A 24,365-nucleotide genomic window follows, 5' to 3' on the forward strand; every position below is an offset into this window, starting at 1 on the left:
ATCCCATGCTTCCTGAAGTAGAGTTATACCATGTCTATCCAAGCCAACAACAATAGTTAGTCATGCAGACAGCACAGAGACTTAGTCATAGGGTTCATAGCCGGGTAAAGTCTTTCTCAGATCAGTCTTCGTCTTGATGGATCACTGGATCAATGCCCAGGTTCAAAAGCCATAAAATGTATCTTTCAAAAGAGCAGTTGGCCCCAACCAGTTGGCCCCACTGGTTTCAGCTATAGAATCGATCTTTCAAAAGAGCAGTTACGTCCAAACACTAACAGTTGGCTGGCAATCAAGCAAAATACAAATCATCTTCCACAATACATTAGTTGACCTCAGGAATGCAAACACCTCTGGCAATTGTAAATGAATGACTCAAATTTGCATTTTCAAACCAAATTCATTTCCCAGTCAGCAGCACTCACTCGAACTATGATTCCCATCCGCTTGCTCTCATAGGTGAAGGGGAATATCTGCAGGATGGTGAAGTTCAGGATCTGTCCACTAGGAGTCCTCAGCTGCATGGAGTTGTGGTCCCGTCCGACCAGGGTCAGTCCAACACTCTCAGTCCACTGCACCAGCGACACCTAGCAAGGCAAGGCAGAGGAGACAGTTTGGTGAATGGGTGGTTATAAAAATAGATCCGTTGGTGAGGTAAATGGAGACTGGACCATTTTAACATGATGTACCTTTTCACAGGAAATAGCAATAAGCAGGAAATATTAAACTGAGCAAAGAGCACAGTTCTACTTCTGCTCAAATCAATTATAAAAGCATTTTCTGCACTCAAAGAAAATTGATTGATAAATTGATTGACAAACTAGGAAGATAATCATTTTAAAAGCCACATGCTGCATGTTCTTTCTGGTTTCTTTTGAAGGACACATGACGATAAAGCCAGATGACATTTAGAATCATTGAAGGAATCATTTCCGGAGGGTCAGAAGTTATTATTGCCCCATAACTTCCAGACCACCAGATATTAGCACAAGATCAAAAACACAATTCATCCCTCATGCCTACACTGACAGGTCTCTAACAGTGTACAAAACATTAAGAACACATGCTCTTTCCATGACATAGACTGACCAGGTAAATAAATCCAGGTGAAAGATATGATCCCTTATTGATGTCACTTGTTAAATCCACTTCAATCAGTGTAGATGAAGGGGAGGAGACAGGTTAAAGAAGGATTTTTAAGCCTTGAGACAATTGATACATGGATTGTGTATGTGTGCCATTCAGAGGGTGAATGGGCAAGACAAAAGATTGAAGTGCCTTTGAACGGTGTATGGTAGTAGGTGCCAGGCACACCGGTTTATGTCAAGAACTGCAACACTGCTGGATTTTTCACACTCAACAGTTTCCTGTGTGTATCAAGAATGGTCCACCACTCAGAGGACATCCAGCCAACTTGACACAACTGTGGGAAGCATTGGAGTCAACATGGGCCAGCATCCCTGTGGAATGCTTTCGACACGTTGTAGAGTTCATGCCCCGATGAATTGAGGCTGTTCTGAAGGCAAAAGGGGGGAAGGTGTTCCTTATGTTTGGTAAACTCAGTGTAGATCTCAGATGGACAGAACGAGGCATCAGTTGGCCCCTAAACACCCAGAGTCCAGTCCCAAACCAAGGCTCCTCCAGCTAACAAATAATCCTTATTTTATGCTAATATTTGGCCTGAGGCTATGCTTGGCCCTGATCTGAACTCCATAAACATCAACACAGCTCTGACTATCTTGTTGGTTTCGAAACATCAGGATTAAAAAAGATTGCACTGTCATCGGCATCGCGCCAACTACTGTGAATGGTTCAGACTTCACTGGAGCTGGTGATCAATATGGACATCCTGGGGATGAACTGTGGTGGGTTTTACTGATCCCTGTCCTGGTCGTTTGCATTGGCATTGCTTGCTGGTGTATCAAGAAGCGCAACAGAAGTAGAAACTATGTCATACAGGCCTCCTGTAGCTCAGTTGGTAGAGCATGGCGCTTGCAACGCCAGGGTTGTGGGTTCGATTCCCACGGGGGGCCAGTATGAAAAATGTATGCACTCACTAACTGTAAGTCACTCTGGATAAGAGCGTCTGCTAAATGACTAAAATGTAAATGTAATACAAGTTGGGGAGAATGAGGAGTTTGACTTAGTCATGGTAACATTAGAAGGCTACATTCACTGTGGAGGCATGCAGTAAACCAGCCTCCACCACAACAGCCCCACTTGGTAAGGGGAATGTCTGGGCCTGCTACTGGCAAATGGCTGGAGTCAAAACCACAGCTTGGCATAAACTAAAGTTCTTATTGGTCCTGCTTGGAAGTGGAACCGTCAAGAAATACTTGATACTCTTCTGGCTTTTTGTTATAGGAACACACTTCTCTTGAGTAGATATCACAATCAATATGTTAGACATAATATGTATGATATACTAAATAAGCAGATGTAAAAGCATAAGCTGTGGAAAAATTACTCCACACAACAACCAGGACTCTTCATTTTGATTTTATCAACAAAAAAAAAACGAGTTCATGTCTGGCAAACAGGTATCACATCCAACACAACAAAACAAGTTAGATAAATGGCTTGTGAATGGATTCCTACCAAAAACCACACATTCAACTGTCACTGGCATTGTGACCACTTCAACTGGCAGCCAACACCATATCTATATAAAGACTTCCTGAGAAGCCATTGGAAAACAAACTGAATTTGAGTCTAGATCATATCAAGCTGATAAAATATACCTATAGTAACAACAGCAAAAACATTCAATCAAGAAAGGAAATAACTACACATTGACTGATATTGTAACCTATGAGAAATGTTACCCACAATTCAATTTCTGGAAAACAATGCTCGTATTGCATGAAGTTGAGTATACACTAGGCCTCAACTCTCTACAAAGCAACATCTGTGGGCCATATCAAAGTATCTACAGTGAAGGTAGGAGATTCAAAGGGTGGATAGGGTAAGCCCAATGGACTGGGGAGCACATTAAGGAAATCCGTATTTACACTGCAGGAAATGGATCAAGCTGAATTCCCCCTCAGCCTTTTTCCTGGAGTTCAAAGGATTCATAGTGATCCAGGACACAGCTAGGTACATGTGGAATGTAATTTGTCTCCTCAAGGTTTCCTTCAAGGGTAGCAGGTAGTCCACTGCATGGACCGATAAGGGTTCAAACTGCAAAACCATTTGAAGTGACTCTCTCCATCTTTTAATCTGGATTCCATTCTTCTACTGTCACCATACTGTAATGGCGTAGTGACAATTCCCCTTAAAATTTCTGAGGCTGTTGAGTAGACAACTCACAGGCTATTTTGGTATATGTGGGTCTATTTTTAACGAAGGAGTATATTATAACTGCGCAGAGCAAAATACTAACTACCTCCGGTTGCTGTGTTTATGGACAGCTATGTCTAGTATTGAGGGTGAGCCGTTGTGTACCTCATCTGGGCTGGCGGCCTGGTAAACTCTGCAGGTGTCCTCATAGTGCTGCTCCGCCTCGGCCTGGTCCGTCACGCCGTTGGCCTCGTACACAGGCGTCACACAGTGCACCAAGGCGATGGCCTTCACTGCCTCATGCACACGGCTGCTGATGGTCTTACGAACCTTAGTGGCTGCCGGAGCTCTGGATGCTGGAACGTCGTGAGAGGGCTGTGGGGAGGAAGGTATACAAAAGAAAAGTTAGCCAACTGAGTTGGAGTTGGATTATAAGCATCTATCTACCTGCAAGGTTTTCAATCATTGGTAGAGCGTTTAGTTAAACCTAACTTTTTTCCCAGCTATTCATTGATTGACAAACAGTCAGTGGTGGAAAAAGTACCCAATTGTCATACTTGAGTAAAAGTAAAGATACCTTAATAGAAAATAACTCAAGTAAAAGTGAAAGTCATCCAGTAAAACACTCACAGTATTTTGTTTTAAATATAGTATCAAAAGTCAATGTAATTGCTAAAATATTCTTACGTATCAAAAGTTAAATAATTTCATATTCCTTATTTTAAGCAAACCAGGCGGCATGGTTTTCTTGTTTTTTTTTTATTTATGGACAGCCAGGGGCACACTCCAACACTCAGACATCCTTTACAAACAAAGCATTTGTGTTTAGTGAGTCCGCCAGATCAGCGGCAGTAGGGATGACCAGGGATGTTCTCTTGATAAGTGTGTGAATTAGACCATTTTCCTGTCATGCTAATAAGTATAAGAAATGTAACGAGTACTTTTGGATGTCAGGGAAAATGTATGGATTAAAGTACATTATTTTCTGTAGGAATGTAGTGAAGTAAAAGTAAAAGTTGTCAAAAATATAAATAGTAAAGCACAGATACCCAAAAAAACGACTTAAGTAGTACTTTAATTTACTTTACACCACTGCAAACAGTCATCAGATAAACACATTATTTGTGGGAAAAACATGGATCTACATGTGCCTGTGAGCTGTCTTATCACTATGGTAACCTAGTCAAAGTATACGAAATATGTGTTTTGTAGTGCTAAAGAAATAACACTTCTCTGAACTGACTCAGTTCTAAAATGACTACCACACAAAGCCATTTGACTAACCCTTCCCTATACATTCATACCATCCACAGAGACACCGACGGCAAGTAAACACAACCAGATGTGTGAAGAAAGAAGAAATACAGTTGAAGTCGGAAGTTTACATACACCTTAGCCAAATACATTTAAACTCAGTTTTTCACAATTCCTGACATTTAATCCTAGTAAACTTTACCTGTCTTAGGTCAGTTAGGATCACCACTTTATTTTAAGAATGTGAAATGTCAGAATAATAGCTTTTATTTCTTTCATCACATTCCCAGTGGGTCAGAAGTTTACATAAACTCAATTAGTATTTGGTAGCATTGCCTTTAAATTGTTTAACTTGGGTCAAATGTTTCGAGCAGCCTTCCACAAGCTTCCCACAATAAGTTGGGTGAATTTTGGCCAATTCCTCCTGACAGAGCTGGTGTAACTGAGTCAGGTTTGTAGGCCTCCTTACTCGCACACGCTTTTTCAGTTCTGCCCACAAATCTTCTATATGATTGAGGTCAGGGCTTTGTGATGGCCACTCCAATACCTTGACTTTGTTGTCCTTAAGCCATTTTGTCACAACTTTGGAAGTATGCTTGGGGTCATTGTCCATTTGGAAGACCCATTTGCGACCAAGCTTTAACTTCCTGACTGATGTCTTGAGATGTTGCTTCAATATATCCACATAATTTTCCTTCCTCATGATGCCATCTATTTTGTGAAGTGCACCAGGCCCTCCTGCAGCAAAGCATCCCCACAGCATGATGCTGCCACCCCCGTGTTCCACGGTTGGGATGGTGTTCTTCGGCTTGCAAGCATACCCCTTTTTCCTCCAAACATAACGATGGTCATTATGGACAAACAGTTATATTTTTGTTTCATCAGACCAGAGGACATTTCTCCAAAAAGTACGATCTTTGTCCCCATGTGCAGTTGCAAACCGTAGTCTGGCTTTTTTATGGCGGTTTTGGAGCAGTGGCTTCTTCCTTGCTGAGCGGGCTTTCAGGTTATGTCGATATAGGACTCGTTTTACTGTGGATATAAATACTTTTGTACCCGTTTCCTCCAGCATCTTCACAAGGTCCTTTGCTGTTGTTCTGGGATTGATTTGCACTTTTCGCACCAAAGTACGTTAATCTCTAGGAGACAGAACGCATCTCCTTCCTGAGCGGTATGACGGCTGCGTGGTCCCATGGTGTTTAAACTTGTGTACTATTGTTTGTACAGATGAACGTGGTACCTTCAGGCATTTGGAAATTGCTCCCAAGGATGAACCAGACTTGTGGATGTCTACAATTTATTTTCTGAGGTCTTGGCTGATTTCTTTTGATTTTCCCCATGATGTCAAGCAAAGAGGCACTGAGTTTGAAGGTAGGCCTTGAAATACATCCACAGGTACACCTCCAATTGACTCAAATGATGTCAATTAGCCTATCAGAAGCTTCTAAAGCCATGACATCATTTTCTGGAATTTTCCAAGCTGTTTAAAGGCACAGTCAACTTAGTGTATGTAAACTTCTGACCCACTGGAATTGTGATACAGTGAATTATAAGTGAAATAATCTGTCTGTAAACAATTGTTGGAAAAATCGCTTGTGTCATGCACAAAGTAGATGTCCTAACCGACTTGCCAAAACTATAGTTTGTTAACAAGAACTTTGTGGAGTGGTTGAAAAACGAGTTTTAATGACTCCAACCTAAGTGTATGTAAAGTTCCGACTTCAACTGTATGTGTCACGATCGTTGAACGGAATGGACCAAGGCGCAGCGTGATGAGCGAACATACTTTATTATCAAAAGTGATAACACGAACAAAACAAATAAACGATAACGTGACGTCCTAGGTCTAATACAACCAACACGGAACAAACCAAAAGGAACAAGATCCCACAACAACTGTGGGAAAACAGCCTGTTTAAATGTGGTTCCCAATCAGAGACAACCAGCACCAGCTGACACTCGTTGCCTCTGATTGAGAACCACACTGGCCAACATAGAAATGAAACAACTAGAACTACAACACAGAACACAAACACATAGAAACTACACACCCTGGCTCAACATATAGAGTCCCCAGAGCCAGGGTGTGACAGTATGAACAATCAGCATTAGCATCTTGCTGCGGTTATTTTTAGGCCAGGCGTCATGTTTCCACAGGGGTTAATGGTGGCGCCATTAAACTAGGGCCGGTCACTGTTAGTGGGCTCTGGGGCTAGTGGCTAATCCGGTTTCCTGCTCCACTAACCTCTGGTGTCAAAGGGACAAAAACTGTCATTATTGGTCGGGAAGCATTCAGCCAAACAATAATCATATAAAACAATATGCCCCTAAGACAAGGGTTTTTGTTACTTGTTTTGACACAGAATTTCAAGCATCGACTGTCCCACCGATTAGTGATACATTCGTTACACACAGCCCATATGGACTGATGCAGAGCCATAGGTCTACATAGAGAGTTTGGCCATTGCCGTTTCTGTCAATTACTTTCTATGTGTGCCACAACTATCCCTATATTAGTGCTGACCCCAATTATTCGACTGGTCGATTGTTTGGTCGATAGGCTGTTGGTCGACCAAGATTATTTTAGTCGAGCAGTAGCAAATATAAATATATTTGCACCCATCTCAGTGAACTAATCTATTGCAGAGACTAAAAGCCAAATTATGCTTGATCTGACCACATTGGAGGCTCCATATGGATGGTGTGCCGCAATTCCGGAGCCTCTGGAGGCATGCAGAGGCCATATCGAGCTCCGTACCGCAATGTGGAGGGCTCTGTATAGCTCCGCATTGACATAATTGGTTGACGGTAGGTGGGGGCGGTACATCCTGTATAAACACAAACTCACTTCCTTGACAACTTCCTTTACAACAGCTCTGCACTGCTCCGCGAAGCGCAAGAAGTATGAATGCCCTTACTTCTGCCACCACTAATGAGCTGTGGAGCTTCTCAAAGTAATGTTTTCTTCACCTCAAAAAGCAAGCAAATAAAGTCTGTTTTTACATCCACTGAGAATGACTATAGTTCTCTCACTTTCGATAACCACTCAGCATGAAAGGGAAACATGTCATACTCTGATCCAGTGGAAACGTAATAAAATAGGCCTACCGTTATTACTTCTAATCAGTGCTTGACTTGGACTGAAATAGGTTCTGGTACTCATTTTGGGTGCTGGTTCTGTTTACATTTAGGTGTAGGAGCTCCACAATAAGTTTGAACTAATATGCTATAAGAGGAACAGGAGCTCAAGCAGTAGATAATTTGAGGTGCCGGTACTCAGCTCCGGTGAACTCCTTCCCACGTCAAGCACTGCTTCTTATCCCTTGCGCAAATAGCCTACAGCTGTGTCACGAGCTCACTGGCACGGGAAACTCTGAGGGCCCAGAATATTTAATACAATGTCGCTAGAGCAAGCTTCGGGCTGGACCCAAGTTAATCGTTGATAAAAATGTTCACGTTTTTTGCAGAGAGGCCATGCGTAGCCAATGTGATTTATAGGATTGTATTTTTTTCAGGATATTTTCTACCTACAGGCTGCAATGTTTTTATCTGTTGGCTTTATGTAGTGTTTTTACATAGTTGGCAAAGGCAATAGAAGTTACTTTTTAGGTTTGTATCATTTTCATTTAGATTTGAATAGAATTTTGATTAACCACATGACAATGATTTTCAAATATGAAGACGTTATTATAAATTAAATGAAACTGTTCCATGAAAATTTGCATATGATCGGAAGAAATGGTAAGATAAATTTGGCATTTCACATGAGAAAGGTTGCCAACTCCTTGTGTAGCCTATTACCGCCAACTTCAGGAGAGTAATGGCCGAATCTGCGAAAACCAGCAGGAGCAGGAGGAAAATGGTTGGGTCAGGTTAAGTTTTTTTTTCTTCCTCTAGATCTCTGGCTCCCTCGAGTCATTTGCGTCTTACTTCATCAAACAGTAAGCTTAAAGCATCAGACAAGCTCAATGCATATAGTTGATTTTATTAAAACACATAGGGTGTGTCTATATATGGAAAAATACATGTTAAAAAATTTGGTCGAAAGAACAGACGACTTTCGGACTAGCAAGTTTTTTTGTTGTTGTCGGGGACAGCCTTACTCTATATGGTTGGTGGTGATGGTTATTGTTTACCTGTGTGTAGGCACTGAACACGTGGCTCTGCACCTCATCCATGGAGTCCATTCCATAGGCCACCGTTCCAAGATGGAGGCGACGGAACACCATCTCATTCTGGGTGAGAGTCCCTGAATCAAACACACAACCACAATGTATTCTATTTGTAACATGTCTACTGAAAGTGGGGTTATACTCATTGGTGTCAGAAGTGCTGGAAGCCACATGATAGTGTTGGTGTTAAAATGATTATAATAATTTAAACTTTGATTTTTAAACAGTTTACAACACTCACACTAAGTCGCTGCTCCTGACACCATTTCCATGCTTTCAGTGTCCTGGCTGTCCTGACACTCACTTTAAAAGCCCCTCTCTCTGTAGGTAGTATTTCAGGATGACCGGAGAGGCCCCTACAGCACATACATTAGACTGACCTTTGACCCCTATCGCCCTGATCACTATGTGGGAAAATCCAGTATAATTTTATTGGCGGTCAGGGTCGTAAATTGAAGAGGGGTACAGGCCAGTTCCTGAGGGTGTGTGTGTGCGTGTGTGCATGCATGCGTGAAAGTGTATTTTAGCTGTAAGGAGTGTGTAGAGACAGGAGACTTCAGGCCCGTTTTGATTTAAAGCTACAATAATTAGCATGTCTCTGAGAGTCGCACACAGCCCAAAGCCCTAGGGACGGGTCAGCCCTAGCAATGTCATACTGGACACAACCTTAGCACATCTTCAACACTATCATCTCACATACAACAGACTAAGATGTTGGGTCAATTTCCTCTTCTGACCACTAAAGCAAGATACATACATTTGGCATTCTCATTATGTAGCCACTATACTCTTCCTGTGCACTACAACATTAAGTTGTTTTATGCAAACATTAAATACTACACTCATGTTTTATACCACAGTTACGTCTGATGTGATATTGAGGACAGTTACATGCACACAATAATATGATTATTGTGGATAGTCAGATTCATATAATAGTTTGTTTAAAACGTTTACATGCTTTGCAAGAAGAACGATTTCCCTAATAATCCTGTTTACATGGACACATCTGAAATCAGGCTACTGATGGGCCTTTTGATAAATGCAGAAAATCGGCAATAAAAATACACGTTCTACCACAGTGACCATGTTATTTTTGCGAAGACCAGGGTTGGGTAGGTTTAGGTTCTAAATGTTATTCCTTACAGTTACTAGTTGCCCATCCAAAATTGTAATCAGTAACATAACTTTTGCATTTCCCAAACTCAGTAATGTAATCTGATTACTTTCAGTTACTTTTAGGTTAGTAGCTGGCACAGCCACAAAGTCATTAAATCTGATTTTAAACCTAACCTTAAACACACTGCTAACCCTAATGCCTAACCCGAACATTAAATAAAGACCAAAAAATACATTTTTGTTTTCATACATTTTTACAATATAGCGCATTTTGACTTTGAAGCTGGCCCATCTAGCGGAAATCACTCAGTTCTGCCTCAAGGACCAATAAACATCAACCTTGCTTCGAGTTGAAAAATAAATGCTGCTCTCGGAATGGCATGCTTTGAGCACTACCAAAAAGTGCTATTTGCATTTTAAAAATGTATTCCATATGCTGCATTTGCTATAGGCCTATTGTTTAAGTTTTTGTTGGTGACACTTTGATATCTGGATAATTTGCAGCTGTTTGTCTACGAAAAGTGCACGAGTTGAGCATGTGTCTGTTCGGCCTATGGTAAAACAATTATAATCAGAGTTTCTATTGGACAAATTCTGGTAGGTCCCCCCTTATTCACTACACCGATTCTGTTGCAAAATGTTTCTTAAACGGAAGCAAATGGAACGAAACGGGGAGGGACCTACCAGAATTTGTCAAATAGAAAGTCTTGTTTTGCTCTGTTTGCTTCCGCTTGGTTCTTAAACGGTAAACGGTTTCCGTAATGAATACACCTCTGGTCTCAAAAACAATGATTAATAGGCAGCTTAAACTTCTACAATTCAACCATTATTGGGTTAGAATACACATATACATTTGTGAACAGCCATCCACAACAACCACAATCCGTAAGGCGCAAATAGCTAAATGAGAGAGCAGCAGTGTGATTCACATTAATGCGCTATGTAGCCTATAATAGGCTTAAGTGATATCCGTGTCACCCGTAGGCTACACCACTGCTGTCGTCCTTACCTCCAAGCGTTTAATCAAGTTCGATAATCTTTGGATGCCAACAGCAGTCGCACCATTGGAAGACATAGGTTGGACTGTAGCCTACAAAAGCCTATTCCTGCTCTTTTCCCACGATCCATCAAACACATTTGGTGTGCCATCAGTGGTCTCTGACTCAACAAAGGCACAACAAACTTAAACTTGTGCCTTTTTTTAATGCTGATTTGAACATCATTGAGAAAACAGAAAGGTGTCCAAAAAAAATTGTGCAAACATCCTTTCTGAATGTCAAAGTATCTCGTTTTTCAAAAGTATCTGTAATCTGTTTACAATATTTTTGCATGTAACGTAACGGATTACAGTTACAGATGTATTGTAATCCGTTACATGTAATCCATTACTCACCAACCCTGGCGAAGACTATTTGATTCTGAGTTTGAACATATAAAGTTTGTATGTGAAAACTATTTCTAAGATGCATCACCTCCCGAGTGGCGCAGTGCTAGCTGTGCCACTAGATATCCTGGTTCGAATCCAGGCTCTGTCGTAGCCGGCCGCGACCGGGAGACCCATGGGGCGGCGCACAATTGGCCCAGCGTCGTCCAGGGTAGGGGAGGGAATGCCCGGCAGGGATGTAGCTTAGTTGGTAGAGCATGGCGTTTGCAACGCCAGGGTTGTGGGTTTGATTCCCACGGGGGGCCAGTATGAAAATAAAAAAATAATGTATGCACTCACTAACTGTAAGTCGCTCTGGATAAGAGCATCTGCTAAATGATGTAAATGTAAATGTATAAATGTATGCATACTTTTCTGTTTTTCCAAACTCTCTTCACTCGCGCATAAGATGGAGGCTTGCGCTACCAGTGCTGGCACATGCGCAGATCAAATACACAGCTGGAACGCGATTAAGCCGTTTACATGCCCTAATAATGTGAAAGACTTCTCAGAAAACCAGGTGCTTTAATCCGCGTATGCTTACTTCGATTATGACCTAATGCCGATTAAGATAAGCAGAATAAGATGTTTACATGACTAATGCCATACTCTGCCTTCTGCCATAATCAGTTTAATATCGAATTATTAGTGTGCATGTAAACGTACTCATTGACTAAACTGACAGTTTATGGAAGCACTCTCACCTCATAAGATCAATACAGAGTCCACAGCCACATAGCCATGATAGTCCGGCGGCCCGTAATTACATATTTATGTCTATAAACCACAAAAGTAGCAGACTCACCTGTTTTGTCAGTGAGCAGGTAGGAGATGCGTCCCAGTTGTTCAGGTATAGTGCTGGCCCTGACCACAGTACCTGGGATCTTAGAGTCTCTTCTGATCATCCAGCTGAACACCATCTTGCCCATGTCCAGGTTCACACGCAAGCTGGACACAAGGTTCACATTTTATTTATTTAAAACAAGACTCCCAGTTACATATTTTGGATATCAATGGTTTTAGGTTGTCCATCAAACATATTCATAAGCATATGTAGAAACAAATAAGCAAGGATAGATGTTGATGTACATAAACCCCAATTGAAAATACCACCTTTTGGTAACACTTACTGTGCTCAGTTATTACAAGTGTAACAACATGGTTACATATTACCTTATTAATTGCTTTAAAATTATCTAATTTAAATGAGATAGAAAGTGAGTTAAAACGCCTACCTGATGGGGACGATGTTAGAGAAAAGCAGTAGGAAGCGGAAGATCTGCAGATACCAACGGCCGGCAAAGTGTTGGAGGGCCACCATGACCAGAGACACCACCACCAGAGCCCCAAACAGGATCTTGGTCAAACAGTTCACTTCCAGGTCAAAGAGGCCAACCTAGAAGAACCACAAGGAGAACATCATCAGGCAGTACAACTCTTTTGAAACACTCTTAGAACAGTCTCAGTACTATATTACAGAAAAGAAATTGACAGAAATTATACTAATATTAGTAGCACTTTATTTTATGGTACAGCATTTACTAGGGTATTTACTAAGAAATTACATGATAAAATGATAACCTATTAACCCTACAGATAATGTACATGTCTTTATCTACTAAAGGAAAGCGCCATGTGCAGGGTGTTTTACTGTGGCTAACACTAATATACCTTGTGCCTTGGGTTTGAGGTGTTCATCACACTCCGGAGCTCCTTGCCTGTGTAGATAACTACTCCCACCACAGTGCCTACAGAGAAAGAACATTATAGTAATTGGCTGAGACTTTTAAGTCTGGAATCATAAACCATAACATGTAATATAGCATATAGCAGCAAGCATATTTTGAAATATATAACGACAGTAGGAATACGTGAGACAGACTGCCAATTTGCCAAATGACTACCATTTGTTATATAGGTTAGACTCTGGAATCTCTATGTAGTGTTTTTTTCCTTTAGGAAAACGTTGTCTCTTATGGTTAACTGCCCCTGAACTGTTTCTAAATGACCAAATGTTTGATTGCACCGGTGTGTGTGTGTGTGTGTGTGTAGGAGGACAAATCATCAGTACATCAAGTGTGGAGGAAGCAATGCCTCATCACAGCTCTAGGGATGGAGGGAGGGAGAGAGAGATGGAGGGCGGGCTGGTACTAGTTACTTCCATGTTATTAGCTGCTTCAGTGGAGAGACAGAGCACACCACTGGGCGAGTTGGTATTTACCAGAGGCGATGACAGTGCTGGCCCACAGGGTATTCTCAATACTGAGACTCTCGTTGACTGGAGGGTCTCCATCCTCCTAAAGCACAGCACATAGGACACAAAAAACAGAGTAAGGGGCATTACTCTACGAAAACAGAAGGCAGTCTTTCTTCAAAGTTGACTAGATATAGTGGCAATTATCTTTATGTGAGTATTTAGCAGGTCTTATTCAAGAAAAGTCAAATAGAATTGTCCGGGTAAACACTCACCCTGGTGAAAGTGCCAATAAAGTTGTGGATGTCAATGTTTGGTTCCTCTGCATACACATAGGATCTGATCTGGAGAAGGTCCTGGAGGAGCAATCACAACATGGTCACTTGATAACCGATAACAATTCTAAGAACATCCCCAAAAAACATGAGATGTGGCATTACTTTACTAAAAATGTCTGTAGTCAGTGCAGTGCCAACATTGCACTCTACTACAGATATAGCGGAGCAGCCATTTGGTCTGGTGACTCACAGCAGCAGTGGGCAGTCTCTGAGTACAGGCCACTGGGAGGCGTAGTTTCCAGTCCGTCTCTCCATCCAGCTGGTCAGTACGCAGGAAGCAGGAGCCTGGGATAAGGGAGGAGAAGAACTGATGATCTAGAATGGAGTCACAAACACCTCCAGGGGGCTCTACTGTATAAGCTTTAGAGACCGCAGACGCATTCAGAGTTTTAGGGTCTCTGTGGTACCAATAACTTATTTCTGTATATCTAAAATAAAAAAGTAAATATGTCTTACCCTATCAATTTTGTAACTTGCTTCAACTTCTGGCCTTATTTTATTTGGTGCATCCTTTGTTCCCTCTATCTTTCAACATAAACATATCTTACCGAATGACAAAGGTCATCTTATTACAAAATAGTGTTCATATATGAATTGTGCCCAACTGCACATTACTCTGGGGATCAACAAGTAGAGGCATCCATGCCGACCCAGCCCTCATCCCCCACAGCCTCCAGTAACCCAGCCCCCAAACCTCAGCCCGCCCTGCGTCATCCTGCCTGCCTGTCTGTAGCTGAGAACACTGAGCATAGCTAGGCCCTTCATAATTGACATAATGGCCTCCATGTGTTATAGAGATAACCAACCAACCACTCTTTCCAGTAAAAGAAACGTGTTTTTTCCATAGAAAAGCACAACCAAGTATGCTTCATTTAGTTTGTGTTACTCCAAATCAAAATGATAAAAGTGTAAGGTTATGGTGTTTTACTGCACATTTTCAATGGATCCCAACCGCTGCTAGTTATCGAGGGGGCAGTGCTGTATTTGTTGTGTACAAGACAATAAGCCTGTCGGAGACAGCATTGTTTTGCATGGGAGCAATTCATTGTGTTTCTGTCATCACTCTTCCAAATCTCATTCAATTCCACATTTGTTTATTCAGATTAGGCTCCATCTTTGTACCTTGATTCCCCCATCTTCTCTTTGCATTTGATATGTTCTTTCTATTCTACACTTTGCATATCTTGGTGATTTTCCTTAGGATGCAACTTGTAATTTGAAAGACAAAAATGGTCAATCGAGATCTTAGGGAAAATACATGGCCCATGCTTCTTCTACCACACCCCGTCATCACCATTCAACTTAAATGGAAACAAAAAGGAAGCAACCCCCCCAAAAAAAAAAAAAAAACCTGGTTCTAGACTAATCCCTTCACCTCACCACCCTTTTTAAACATGCCAATTCCCCAACTATCTTGTTTTGGAGATTTGGATGAATGACCAGCAGATGTTTACCGTTTCTTTCAGAGGTCCTTAAGAAGATCATGTCAGCAGGAACTCGCTGGTTCTACAAAGAAAAGACAGAGAGAAGAAAAACATGACTTCAACTTGCATCCTGTTATAACCCCCCTCCTCCTCCTTCTCTAACTGTAGACGTTCAGACTTTTGCCTTTAATGTACATTACCTGCATTCAGCTAGTCATAATAATAAGCCCTGCAGCAAATCATCCAGCCTTACTTACCCTAACTGGGAGCCTGACCGTGCTTTACCCTCTGTTTGACCTAGACTTCACTGTGACTGAGTCCTGGTAAGAGTTATTGGAAGATTAATTCTCAATGCTATTTAAGTTGACAGACTTCAAAACATTGAGCTGGACATGGATTATTTTAAGTGGTCGATGGGTTTAATAAAGATTTACTGTGGCACTTCAGATCCATGCGGCGGTACAAATTTGGAATGTTATATATTTTGATATTTTAACAAATTTCATATCTGAAGATCATAACAACAATTCAGAGTTTGATTTACTTTGAATGTCTCTCAGTCATGGATAAAATATATCAAATGTATAGAGAACATGACCTATCCTTCAGCTGTGTTTAACTGAACCTTTCAGAAAGAAGTGGCCAGTTGGTAGCTGAGGACTCCCGTCTCATATTTCATGTACAAAGACTCCCAGAATCTACTCTTTCTACAATAGCCAGCAAAAAAGATGATGAGGCAACTGGCCAAACAGATTGGGAAGTCTGTTAGAATTACTTAACATACTTTTAACAGCAACAGCATAATGTTACCAGTGTTGTGACATTCAAATTAGCCTCACAAATGGCATCAATAGTATCCCAATTGATTGCTTTGTTTTAACTTTCCTACATGGATATGCCAAATTAACTTAATGTATTTTTAAGTGCAACTATCTGATAAGACTTTATTGGTATTTTATGGGTTGTCTATATCCTACAAGTTTAGCCTACATTTTTTTTGTCAATGGCATCAATAATCAAAATGTCACATAATTTGGGGTTTTCTGATCCAATTAAGAGCATTTCAAGTTTGCGTCAGTTACGTCTGCATTGAGTTTGACATACTCAAGCTCAGCAGCATTGATCACAAGATTACAAAATCTTTACTAACTCCTTTCACCTCAAGTCACCAGTCTAGCGCAGCAGATTAACAGGCCGTCATTAGTCTTTGTCATATAAATAGCAACTTGACGGTAAGTAGTAGGCCTAATTCATTGATGCAGTTGAGGCGAAATCTATGAAGTGATACAAACCTTGTCCACGATTATAAGGTCTCCAACTTGAATGCCACTGCTTTTCACCTTCACAGTGCCTGAAATAAAAACAAATGTAAAATTAATATTCAATAAGTATTTTTAGATTGCAGAATGTTGAGTTGAGGTGCCCAAATTCATTTTGATAATCATAATCGTATTGTGGTTAGACCAAACAAAGGATGAACAGATATGTGTATACAGTGAGGGAAAAAAGTATTTGATCCCCTGCTGATTTTGTACGTTTGCCCACTGACAAATAAATTATCAGTCTATAATTTTAATGGTAGGTTTATTTGAACAGGAGAGACAGAATAACAACAAAAAAATCCAGAAAAACGCATGTCAAAAATGTTATAAATTGATTTGCATTTTAATGAGGGAAATAAGTATTTGATCCCTCTGCAAAACATGACTTAGTATTTGGTGGCAAAACCCTTGTTGGCAATCACAGAGGTCAGACGTTTCTTGTAGTTGGCCACCAGGTTTGCACACATCTCAGGAGGGATTTTGTTCCACTCCTCTTTGCAGATCTTCTCCAAGTCATTAAGGTTTCAAGGATGATGTTTGGCAACTCGAACCTTCAGCTCCCTCCACAGATTTTCTATGGGATTAAGGTCTGGAGACTGGCTAGGCCACTCCAGGACCTTAATGTGCTTCTTCTTGAGCCACTCCTTTGTTGCCTTGGCCGTGTGTTTTGGGTCATTGTCATGCTGGAATACCCATCCACGACCCATTTTCAATGCCCTGGCTGAGGGAAGGAGGTTCTCACCCAAGACTTGACGGTACATGGCCCGTCCATCGTCCCTTTGATGCTGTGAAGTTGTCCTGTCCCCTTAGCAGAAAAACACCCCCAAAGCATAATGTTTCCACCTCCATGTTTGACGGTGGGGATGGTGTTCTTGGGGTCATAGGCAGCATTCCTCCTCCTCCAAACACGGCGAGTTGAGTTGCTGCCAAAGAGCTCCATTTTGGTCTCATCTGACCACAACACTTTCACCAAGTTCTCCTCTGAATCATTCAGATGTTCATTGGCAAACTTCAGACGGGCATGTATATGTGCTTTTTTGAGCAGGGGGATCTTGCGGGCGCTGCAGGATTTCAGTCCTTCACGGCGTAGTGCGTTACCAATTGTTTGCTTGGTGACTATGGTCCCAGCTGCCTTGAGATCATTGACAAGATCCTCCCGTGTAGTTCTGGGCTGATTCATCACCGTTCTCATGATCATTGCAACTCCACGAGGTGAGATCTTGCATGGAGTCCCAGGCCGAGGGAGATTGACAGTTCTTTTGTGTTTCTTCCATTGTCACCTTCTCACCAAGCTGCTTGGCGATGGTCTTGTAGCCCATTCCAGCCTTGTGTAGGTCTACAATCTTGTCTCTGACATCCTTGGAGAGCTCTTTGGTCTTGGCCATGGTGGAGAGTTTGGAATCTGATTGATTGATTGCTTCTGTGGACAGGTGTCTTTTATACAGGGATGTAGCTCAGTTGATAGAGCATGGCGTTTGCAACGCCAGGGTTGTGGGTTCGATTCCCACGGGGGGGCCAGTATGAAAAATTAAAAAATAATGTATGCACTCACTAACTGTAAGTCGCTCTGGATAAGAGTGTCTGCTAAAAACAACTGAGATTAGGAGCACTCCCTTAAAGAGTGTGCTCCTAATCTCAGCTCGTTACCTGTATCAAAGACACCTGGGAGCCATAAATCTTTCTGATTGAGAGGGGGTCAAATACTTATTTCCCTAATTAAAATGCAAATCAATTTATAACATTTTTGACATGCGGTTTTCTGGATTTTTTTGTTGTTGTCTCTCACTGTACAAATAAACCTACCATTAAAATTATAGACTGATTATTTATTTGTCAGTGGGCAAACTTACAAAATCAGCAGGGGATCAAATACTTTTTTCCCTCACTGTACGTTGTTTTATGGACATTCCATTCCTTTTAGAAGGGGAGGAATAGAGAAAAATGACCCAAACAAGTAAAAATCTAAAACGTCCATGTAAATGTTCACATAGCTCAAACAGGATCTATGGTAGTGAGACATCCTGGTATCATTAACGTCATTCAAAGACACAGTAGTTAAAACCCTACTCTTCAGACTCCCTACTTCTCTTCTCATGGCCCTACATACAGAAATACTTTAAATTTGATTGTTTATGTCCAACTGTCTCCTCCTGGTTGCCTAGCAAATGTGGACAACTGCTGTTATAGATTTCCTTCCGCTAAATTTTGGGAAAGTAATTTTCCATGTAGGCCTAGATCTGAAAGCATGTTGGGAGAGCCTTTTCTTTCATTCCATTTGGAATGAACAGGCAAAAATAGTTTGGAGGGGGTCACTGACCCATGACCTTTGCTGTGACCTCATGTTTTTGCATATGTAAGACATTAAAGGACATTAATTTTGCTATGCATTTAGGTTTATGGGACTCTAAAAACTGTTCTGTTTCACAAAGATAATTAAACTGTAGGCTAGCTTGCTATTTACAAATATCTGATGGAGGGCAGCTTATCAATATTTAAAAAAACGTCCCAATACATTTCTGTAATAATCAGTCTGAAATCAAAATCCTAAACATAAATTAAGAATGATCTACTTTAAATGATGAATACTGCAATTATACAGGATGAAACAAAAATCCTGGGTAAACAACAGTTTGTTTTTGCTTTTGACAAAGTACTTGATCAGTCAGAGCAGAACAACAATCTACAGGCATCTCATGCCATTGGCTCTCATTCCCCAGACCCCATGCAGCAAGTCACTGGGGGCACTATCATGGAAGCAACCATTAATTGTGTTTATGAGTAAAACAAGCTGCCAGATCAAAGGGGAAAAGTGATGGAAACCACAAGAGGTCTCTTGGTTTTTATTGCTGGTAGCACTTTATTCCAAGCCCTCTTACGTGTACACTTTTACATCTCTGCTTTGAATTAGGCATCACTCCCCTCCCAGTTTAAACAGGACACGACCAACCTTCATACAGTTAACTGGAGACACCCACTATTCAAATTCAACTAGGCATTTACATTAATCTGAATGGGTGCATCAGAAAACTTGGTGGTTTTGATTTGTATGAGTGGTTACTTTGGACGTTTTGTTGATGGTATTTATGTTATTGTTCAGTCTCCATATTGTGTGCAATGACTGAAAACAAATCCTTACCTCTTGTTGAGAGCTTGCTATATATCTGTGAATTCACTTCTTTGTCTCGACAATAACATCGGATCTCTTCAACTGCTTCTCTCATGATGGTTATGATCAAAACAAATCCCTGAAAAGCAAAAATAAGACAAACCCAATTAAACAATATTGTATTATTAGCAAGTGAGTAGTGGATCACGTGAAAACGTAATGCTACATGACTTGACATTTAAAAAACGCTGCTTACCAAAGGAACCCAGTAGGTGTACAGAGCACCTAGCCTGAGCTCATTGACAAACTGAGAGCATGCCAGGAGCAGAAAGTAGAAGTTGAAGAAGTACTTGAACTGATTAAACAGCACCTGAAAACACACAAATGAACAATATGATTTCGCATGAACACAAGAACCAATCATCAATGTGTCTTTACACTATAGGAGTCTAGAAATATATGCATGATGTGTTAATCAGGGTCATGTTCATTAGGCACAAAAACTGAAGACTAAAATAAGCTTATAGTTTGCAATTGTGTGATTGTTATTTTGTTGCTTGCCATATGGTTCCACATACATATCCACACACAAATACATTCTATATGATACACTACATGACCAGAAGTATGTGGACACCTGCTCGTCGAACATCTCATTGCAAAATCATGGGCATTAATATGGAGTTGGTCCCCCCTTTGCTGCTATAACAGCCTCCACTCTTCTTGGAAGGCTTTCCACTAGATTGGAACATTGCCGCGGGGACTTGCTTTCATTCAGCCACAAGAGCATTAGTGAGGTCAGATACTGATGTTGGGCGATTAGGCCTGGCTCGCAGTCGGTGTTCCAATTCATCCCAAAGGTGTTCGATGGGGTTGAGGTCAGGGCTCTGTGCAGGCCAGTCAAGTTCTTCCACACTGATCTCGACAAACCATTTCTGTATGGACCTTGCTTTGTGCACGGGGGGCATTGTCATGCTGAAACAGGAAAGGGCCTTCCCCAAACTGTTGCCACAAAGATGGAAGCACAGAATCGTCTACAATGTCATTGTATGCTGTAGCGTTAATATTTCCCTTCACTGGAACTAAGGAGCCTAGCCGAATCATGAAAAACAGCCAGAGACCATTATTCCTCCTCCACCAAAGTTTACATTTGGTGGTAGCATTCTCCAGGCATCCGCCAAACTCCGATTGGTCCGTCGGACTGCCAGATGGTGAAGCGTGATTCATCACTTCAGAGAACACGTTTCCACTGCTCCAGAGTCCAATGGCGGTGAGCTTTACACCACTCCAGCCGAGGCTTGGCATTGCGCATGGTGATCTTAGGTTTGTGTGCGGCTGCTTGGCCATGGAAACCCATTTCATGAAGCTCCCAACAAACACATATTGTGCTGACGTTGCTTCCAGAGGCAGTTTGGAACTTGGTAGTGAGTGTTGCAACCGAGGAGAGACGATTTGTACGCGCTACAGCACTCAGTGGTCCCATTCTGTGAGCTTATGTGGCCTACAACTTCGCGGCTGAGCCGTTGTTGCTCCTAGACGTTTCCACTTCACAATACAGCACTTACAGAGATATGACGAACTGACTTGTTGGAAAGGTGGCATCCTATGACGGTGCCACATTGAAAGTCACTGAGCTCTTCAGTAAGGCCATTCTACTGCCAATGTTTGTATATGGAGATTGCATGGCTGTGTGCTCAATATTATACACCTGTCAGCAACAGGTGTGGCTGAAATAGCCGAATCCACTAATTTTAAGGGCTGTCCACATAGTTTTGTATATATAATGTATGTCTTAACACAGATGGACATTAACTTTTTCAGTGCCACCCACAGTCAAGTATAGATTTAACAGTCACACTACACCTTGGCTGAATTTCATTACCACCAATGTGCAAGATTAGTACAAAGGGAAAGCTTATGTTCTCTCAATGCTACCGTGAGACATTTCCTCAACTACTGACAAGTGACAGCATACAACAACAATAATGTGTTTATTTGAGACTTTGACCTCCATATCTATAAATTTCATGACATCATCTAAAGTAAATAGATATTATCATAATTTGCAATGCAAAAAAGGACTGGTCTTTGCTTTTGTTATTCCAAACAAATCTGGACTACTTTTAATGCGCGACCTCATATCCAAAAAAGGCACAATGTTTTAAGACTAGCAAATGTCTGAAAAGCTAATTCATATGAAAATTAGGCTCTGAAAATCTGAAAGTGAAACAAAAACGCTCCTTAGTATTTTTGCAGTGGTTTCGCTCCACTTGTAATGAGAAAACAATAAAGAGACTAAGCAACTAGAGCAGTAGAGGCTGCTGAGGGGAGGACGGCTCATCATAATGTCTGGAACTAAGCGAATGGAATGGCATCAAACACATAGAAACCATGTGTTTGATAACATTACACTTATTCCGCTCCAGCCATTACCACAAGCCCGTCCTCCCCAATTAAGGTTCCACCAACCTCCTGTGAACTAGAGGCACATAGGCTACACAACACAGGCTAACATGACTGCTCATTTGATTAGAATAAGAGTCCATCAACCAACTATTTTTTATATCTGAATCTATGGGGTCAGCCCTACTGCTCACTAAGTACTTACTCCACTTTGCCACTGAACTAATTCAGGCTTGTTGTGTTGTGTATGAGGAGCAAATTACGGTTGCTTGGTTGACCCGGAGTCCCTGACACTCACCCCTGGGAGGAAGGTGAAGAAGTTGTACTTCTGGTTGTTAATGACATTCCGGGGGTACCTCTGCTCCCTCTTCTCTGGGTGGCCCAGCCACACTGTCCGCGGCCGAAAGTCCCCCATGCCGCAGCACCTTGACCATGGGCAGCACCTGAGGAACACCAGTGTAGTACATTATTAGGGCTGGTTTCCTGGACCCAGGTTAAAGGGATACTTCAGGATTTTGGCAATGAAGCCCTTTATCTACTTCCCCAGAGTCAGACGAACTCGTGGATACCATTTATAGGTCTCTGCGTGCAGTTTGAAATAAGTTACTAACTAGTGTTAGCTCAATCACTAACTAGCGTTAGCACAATGACTGGAAGTCTTTGGTAACTGCTAGCATGCTAGTTAGCATTGGCTTGCAAACCTACCTCTAACTTCCTTCATACTGGATGCAGAGACATACAAATGGTTTCCATGTGTTCATCTGACTCTGGGGAAGCAGATAAAGGGCTTCATTGTCAAAATCCCAAAGTATCCCTTTAAAGATTCACTATGCAGAAATCGCTCTGCCATTTTCTGGTTGCTCAAATTCTAATAGTCCCCTAATTTCTGTTTATGTGACAAAACAAGCAAGTATAGTGTAGAGAATCATTGTACAATCTAAACCGCTGTGAAATATATTTTCATTAACCAATTGTTTTTATTTTCAGCTGGTGTACAAAACCGAAAGTAAAAGATGCAAAAATGAAACTGAAGAATGGGAAGCATAGAAATAGCGCACATAGAACAAATCTACAGCTTCTTAGACTTGCTTTCAATGAGAATGACAGATCTATAACTCACATTTCTATGTGAATTTAGTCAGGTCGCTCAAAACGCTACTTGCACCAAACGCACGTCAAAAAAACAACGTAAGTGGGATATTGTTTTTCAACATGAAAAGTTAAATAGCTGGAGTGTGTCTAATGGCACCCTATTCCAGCACCCTATATCAGCTTTAAGCCTACTCCTGGACCTCTATTCACAAAAAGTCTCAGAGTAGTGCTGATATAGGATCAGTTTTGCCTTTTAAATCATAATGATTATATGGACGGGGGGGGTTTGATCCTGGATCAACATTCCTACTCTGACACTTTTCAACACGGGCCCTGGACTAAAAAGCATGCTCAATTGAGAAATGCCATTACAGTGCTTTTTAGTCCAGAACTAGGCCTAATCTGTGTCCGGGAAACTGGCCCTTTTAGAGTTTCCCTCTCACTGAAATGCCACTACAAAAGTACGCAAATAATATGTTTCTTTACTATGGTGATGAGCAAGGCTTCAGTCAGTCAATAGGACCATTGAGGTGGGCCCCGACTCAGTAAATATTGGCTTTATGTGCTAGGCAGCAATACCCTAGTTTCATACACCTTTCTCAAACAAAGCATTCCACTTCATCTAGGCAAGCAGTCAGCAGCTGACCTAATCTTATGGCTGCCATGTGTCATAATGTTCTATGCCTTTTACAGATCACATATTCTACACATATTGTAGGGACTGAATACCTGGATAATGAATACTTGACTGCGGATTGACTGTGGACATAACTGCGGGAAGTAGTTTGGGCGATGCAGATTTTTTTTTTACCCGCGCTACGGACGGCTATATTGGTCCGCTAATACAGGACTAGTAAAGGCCCAGTGCACTACACATTTTTTCAAAAAAATATTATACAAAAACAAATATTAATATACTTGTTTTATTCTGATTTTTCAGTAGAAGGATGCATGAGCAGAAAATAACCCCATACCTACTGTAAAATATGGTGGTGGATCTTTGATATGGGGCTATTTTGCTTCCACTGGTCCTGGGGCCCTTCTTAAGGTAATTTTAGCCAAAAACCTGGTTGCCTCTGCTAGGGTGCTGAAACGTGTCCGCAAGTGGATCTTCCAGCAAGACAATAACCCCACGCACACATCAAAATCCACAAAGAAATGGGTAATTGACCACAAAATCAACATTTTGCAATGGCGATCTCAGTCTCCAGACTTGAACCCCATTGAAAACCTGTGGTTTGA

General features: G+C 41.4%; 1 protein-coding gene across 1 annotated transcript in view; it reads right to left on the minus strand.

Moving 5' to 3' along the window:
- LOC121545781 (probable phospholipid-transporting ATPase IIA) overlaps window positions 1-24,365 on the minus strand; it is a 39,437-nt gene that overhangs the window by 13,139 nt on the left and 1,933 nt on the right. The window contains exons 2-15 of the mRNA XM_041856606.2: window positions 22,330-22,474; window positions 19,885-19,998; window positions 19,659-19,767; window positions 16,493-16,551; window positions 15,231-15,282; window positions 13,967-14,061; window positions 13,714-13,794; window positions 13,466-13,541; window positions 12,916-12,992; window positions 12,480-12,640; window positions 12,050-12,192; window positions 8,667-8,779; window positions 3,442-3,651; window positions 423-584 (exon numbers count right to left, since the gene is read on the minus strand). Coding sequence (XP_041712540.1) covers window positions 423-584; window positions 3,442-3,651; window positions 8,667-8,779; window positions 12,050-12,192; window positions 12,480-12,640; window positions 12,916-12,992; window positions 13,466-13,541; window positions 13,714-13,794; window positions 13,967-14,061; window positions 15,231-15,282; window positions 16,493-16,551; window positions 19,659-19,767; window positions 19,885-19,998; window positions 22,330-22,474 — 1,597 coding nt within the window. The remainder of the gene's footprint in view (window positions 1-422; window positions 585-3,441; window positions 3,652-8,666; window positions 8,780-12,049; window positions 12,193-12,479; window positions 12,641-12,915; window positions 12,993-13,465; window positions 13,542-13,713; window positions 13,795-13,966; window positions 14,062-15,230; window positions 15,283-16,492; window positions 16,552-19,658; window positions 19,768-19,884; window positions 19,999-22,329; window positions 22,475-24,365) is intronic.

The sequence above is a fragment of the Coregonus clupeaformis genome, chromosome 30 (genome assembly GCF_020615455.1).
Source record: "Coregonus clupeaformis isolate EN_2021a chromosome 30, ASM2061545v1, whole genome shotgun sequence".
NCBI lineage: Eukaryota > Metazoa > Chordata > Actinopteri > Salmoniformes > Salmonidae > Coregonus > Coregonus clupeaformis.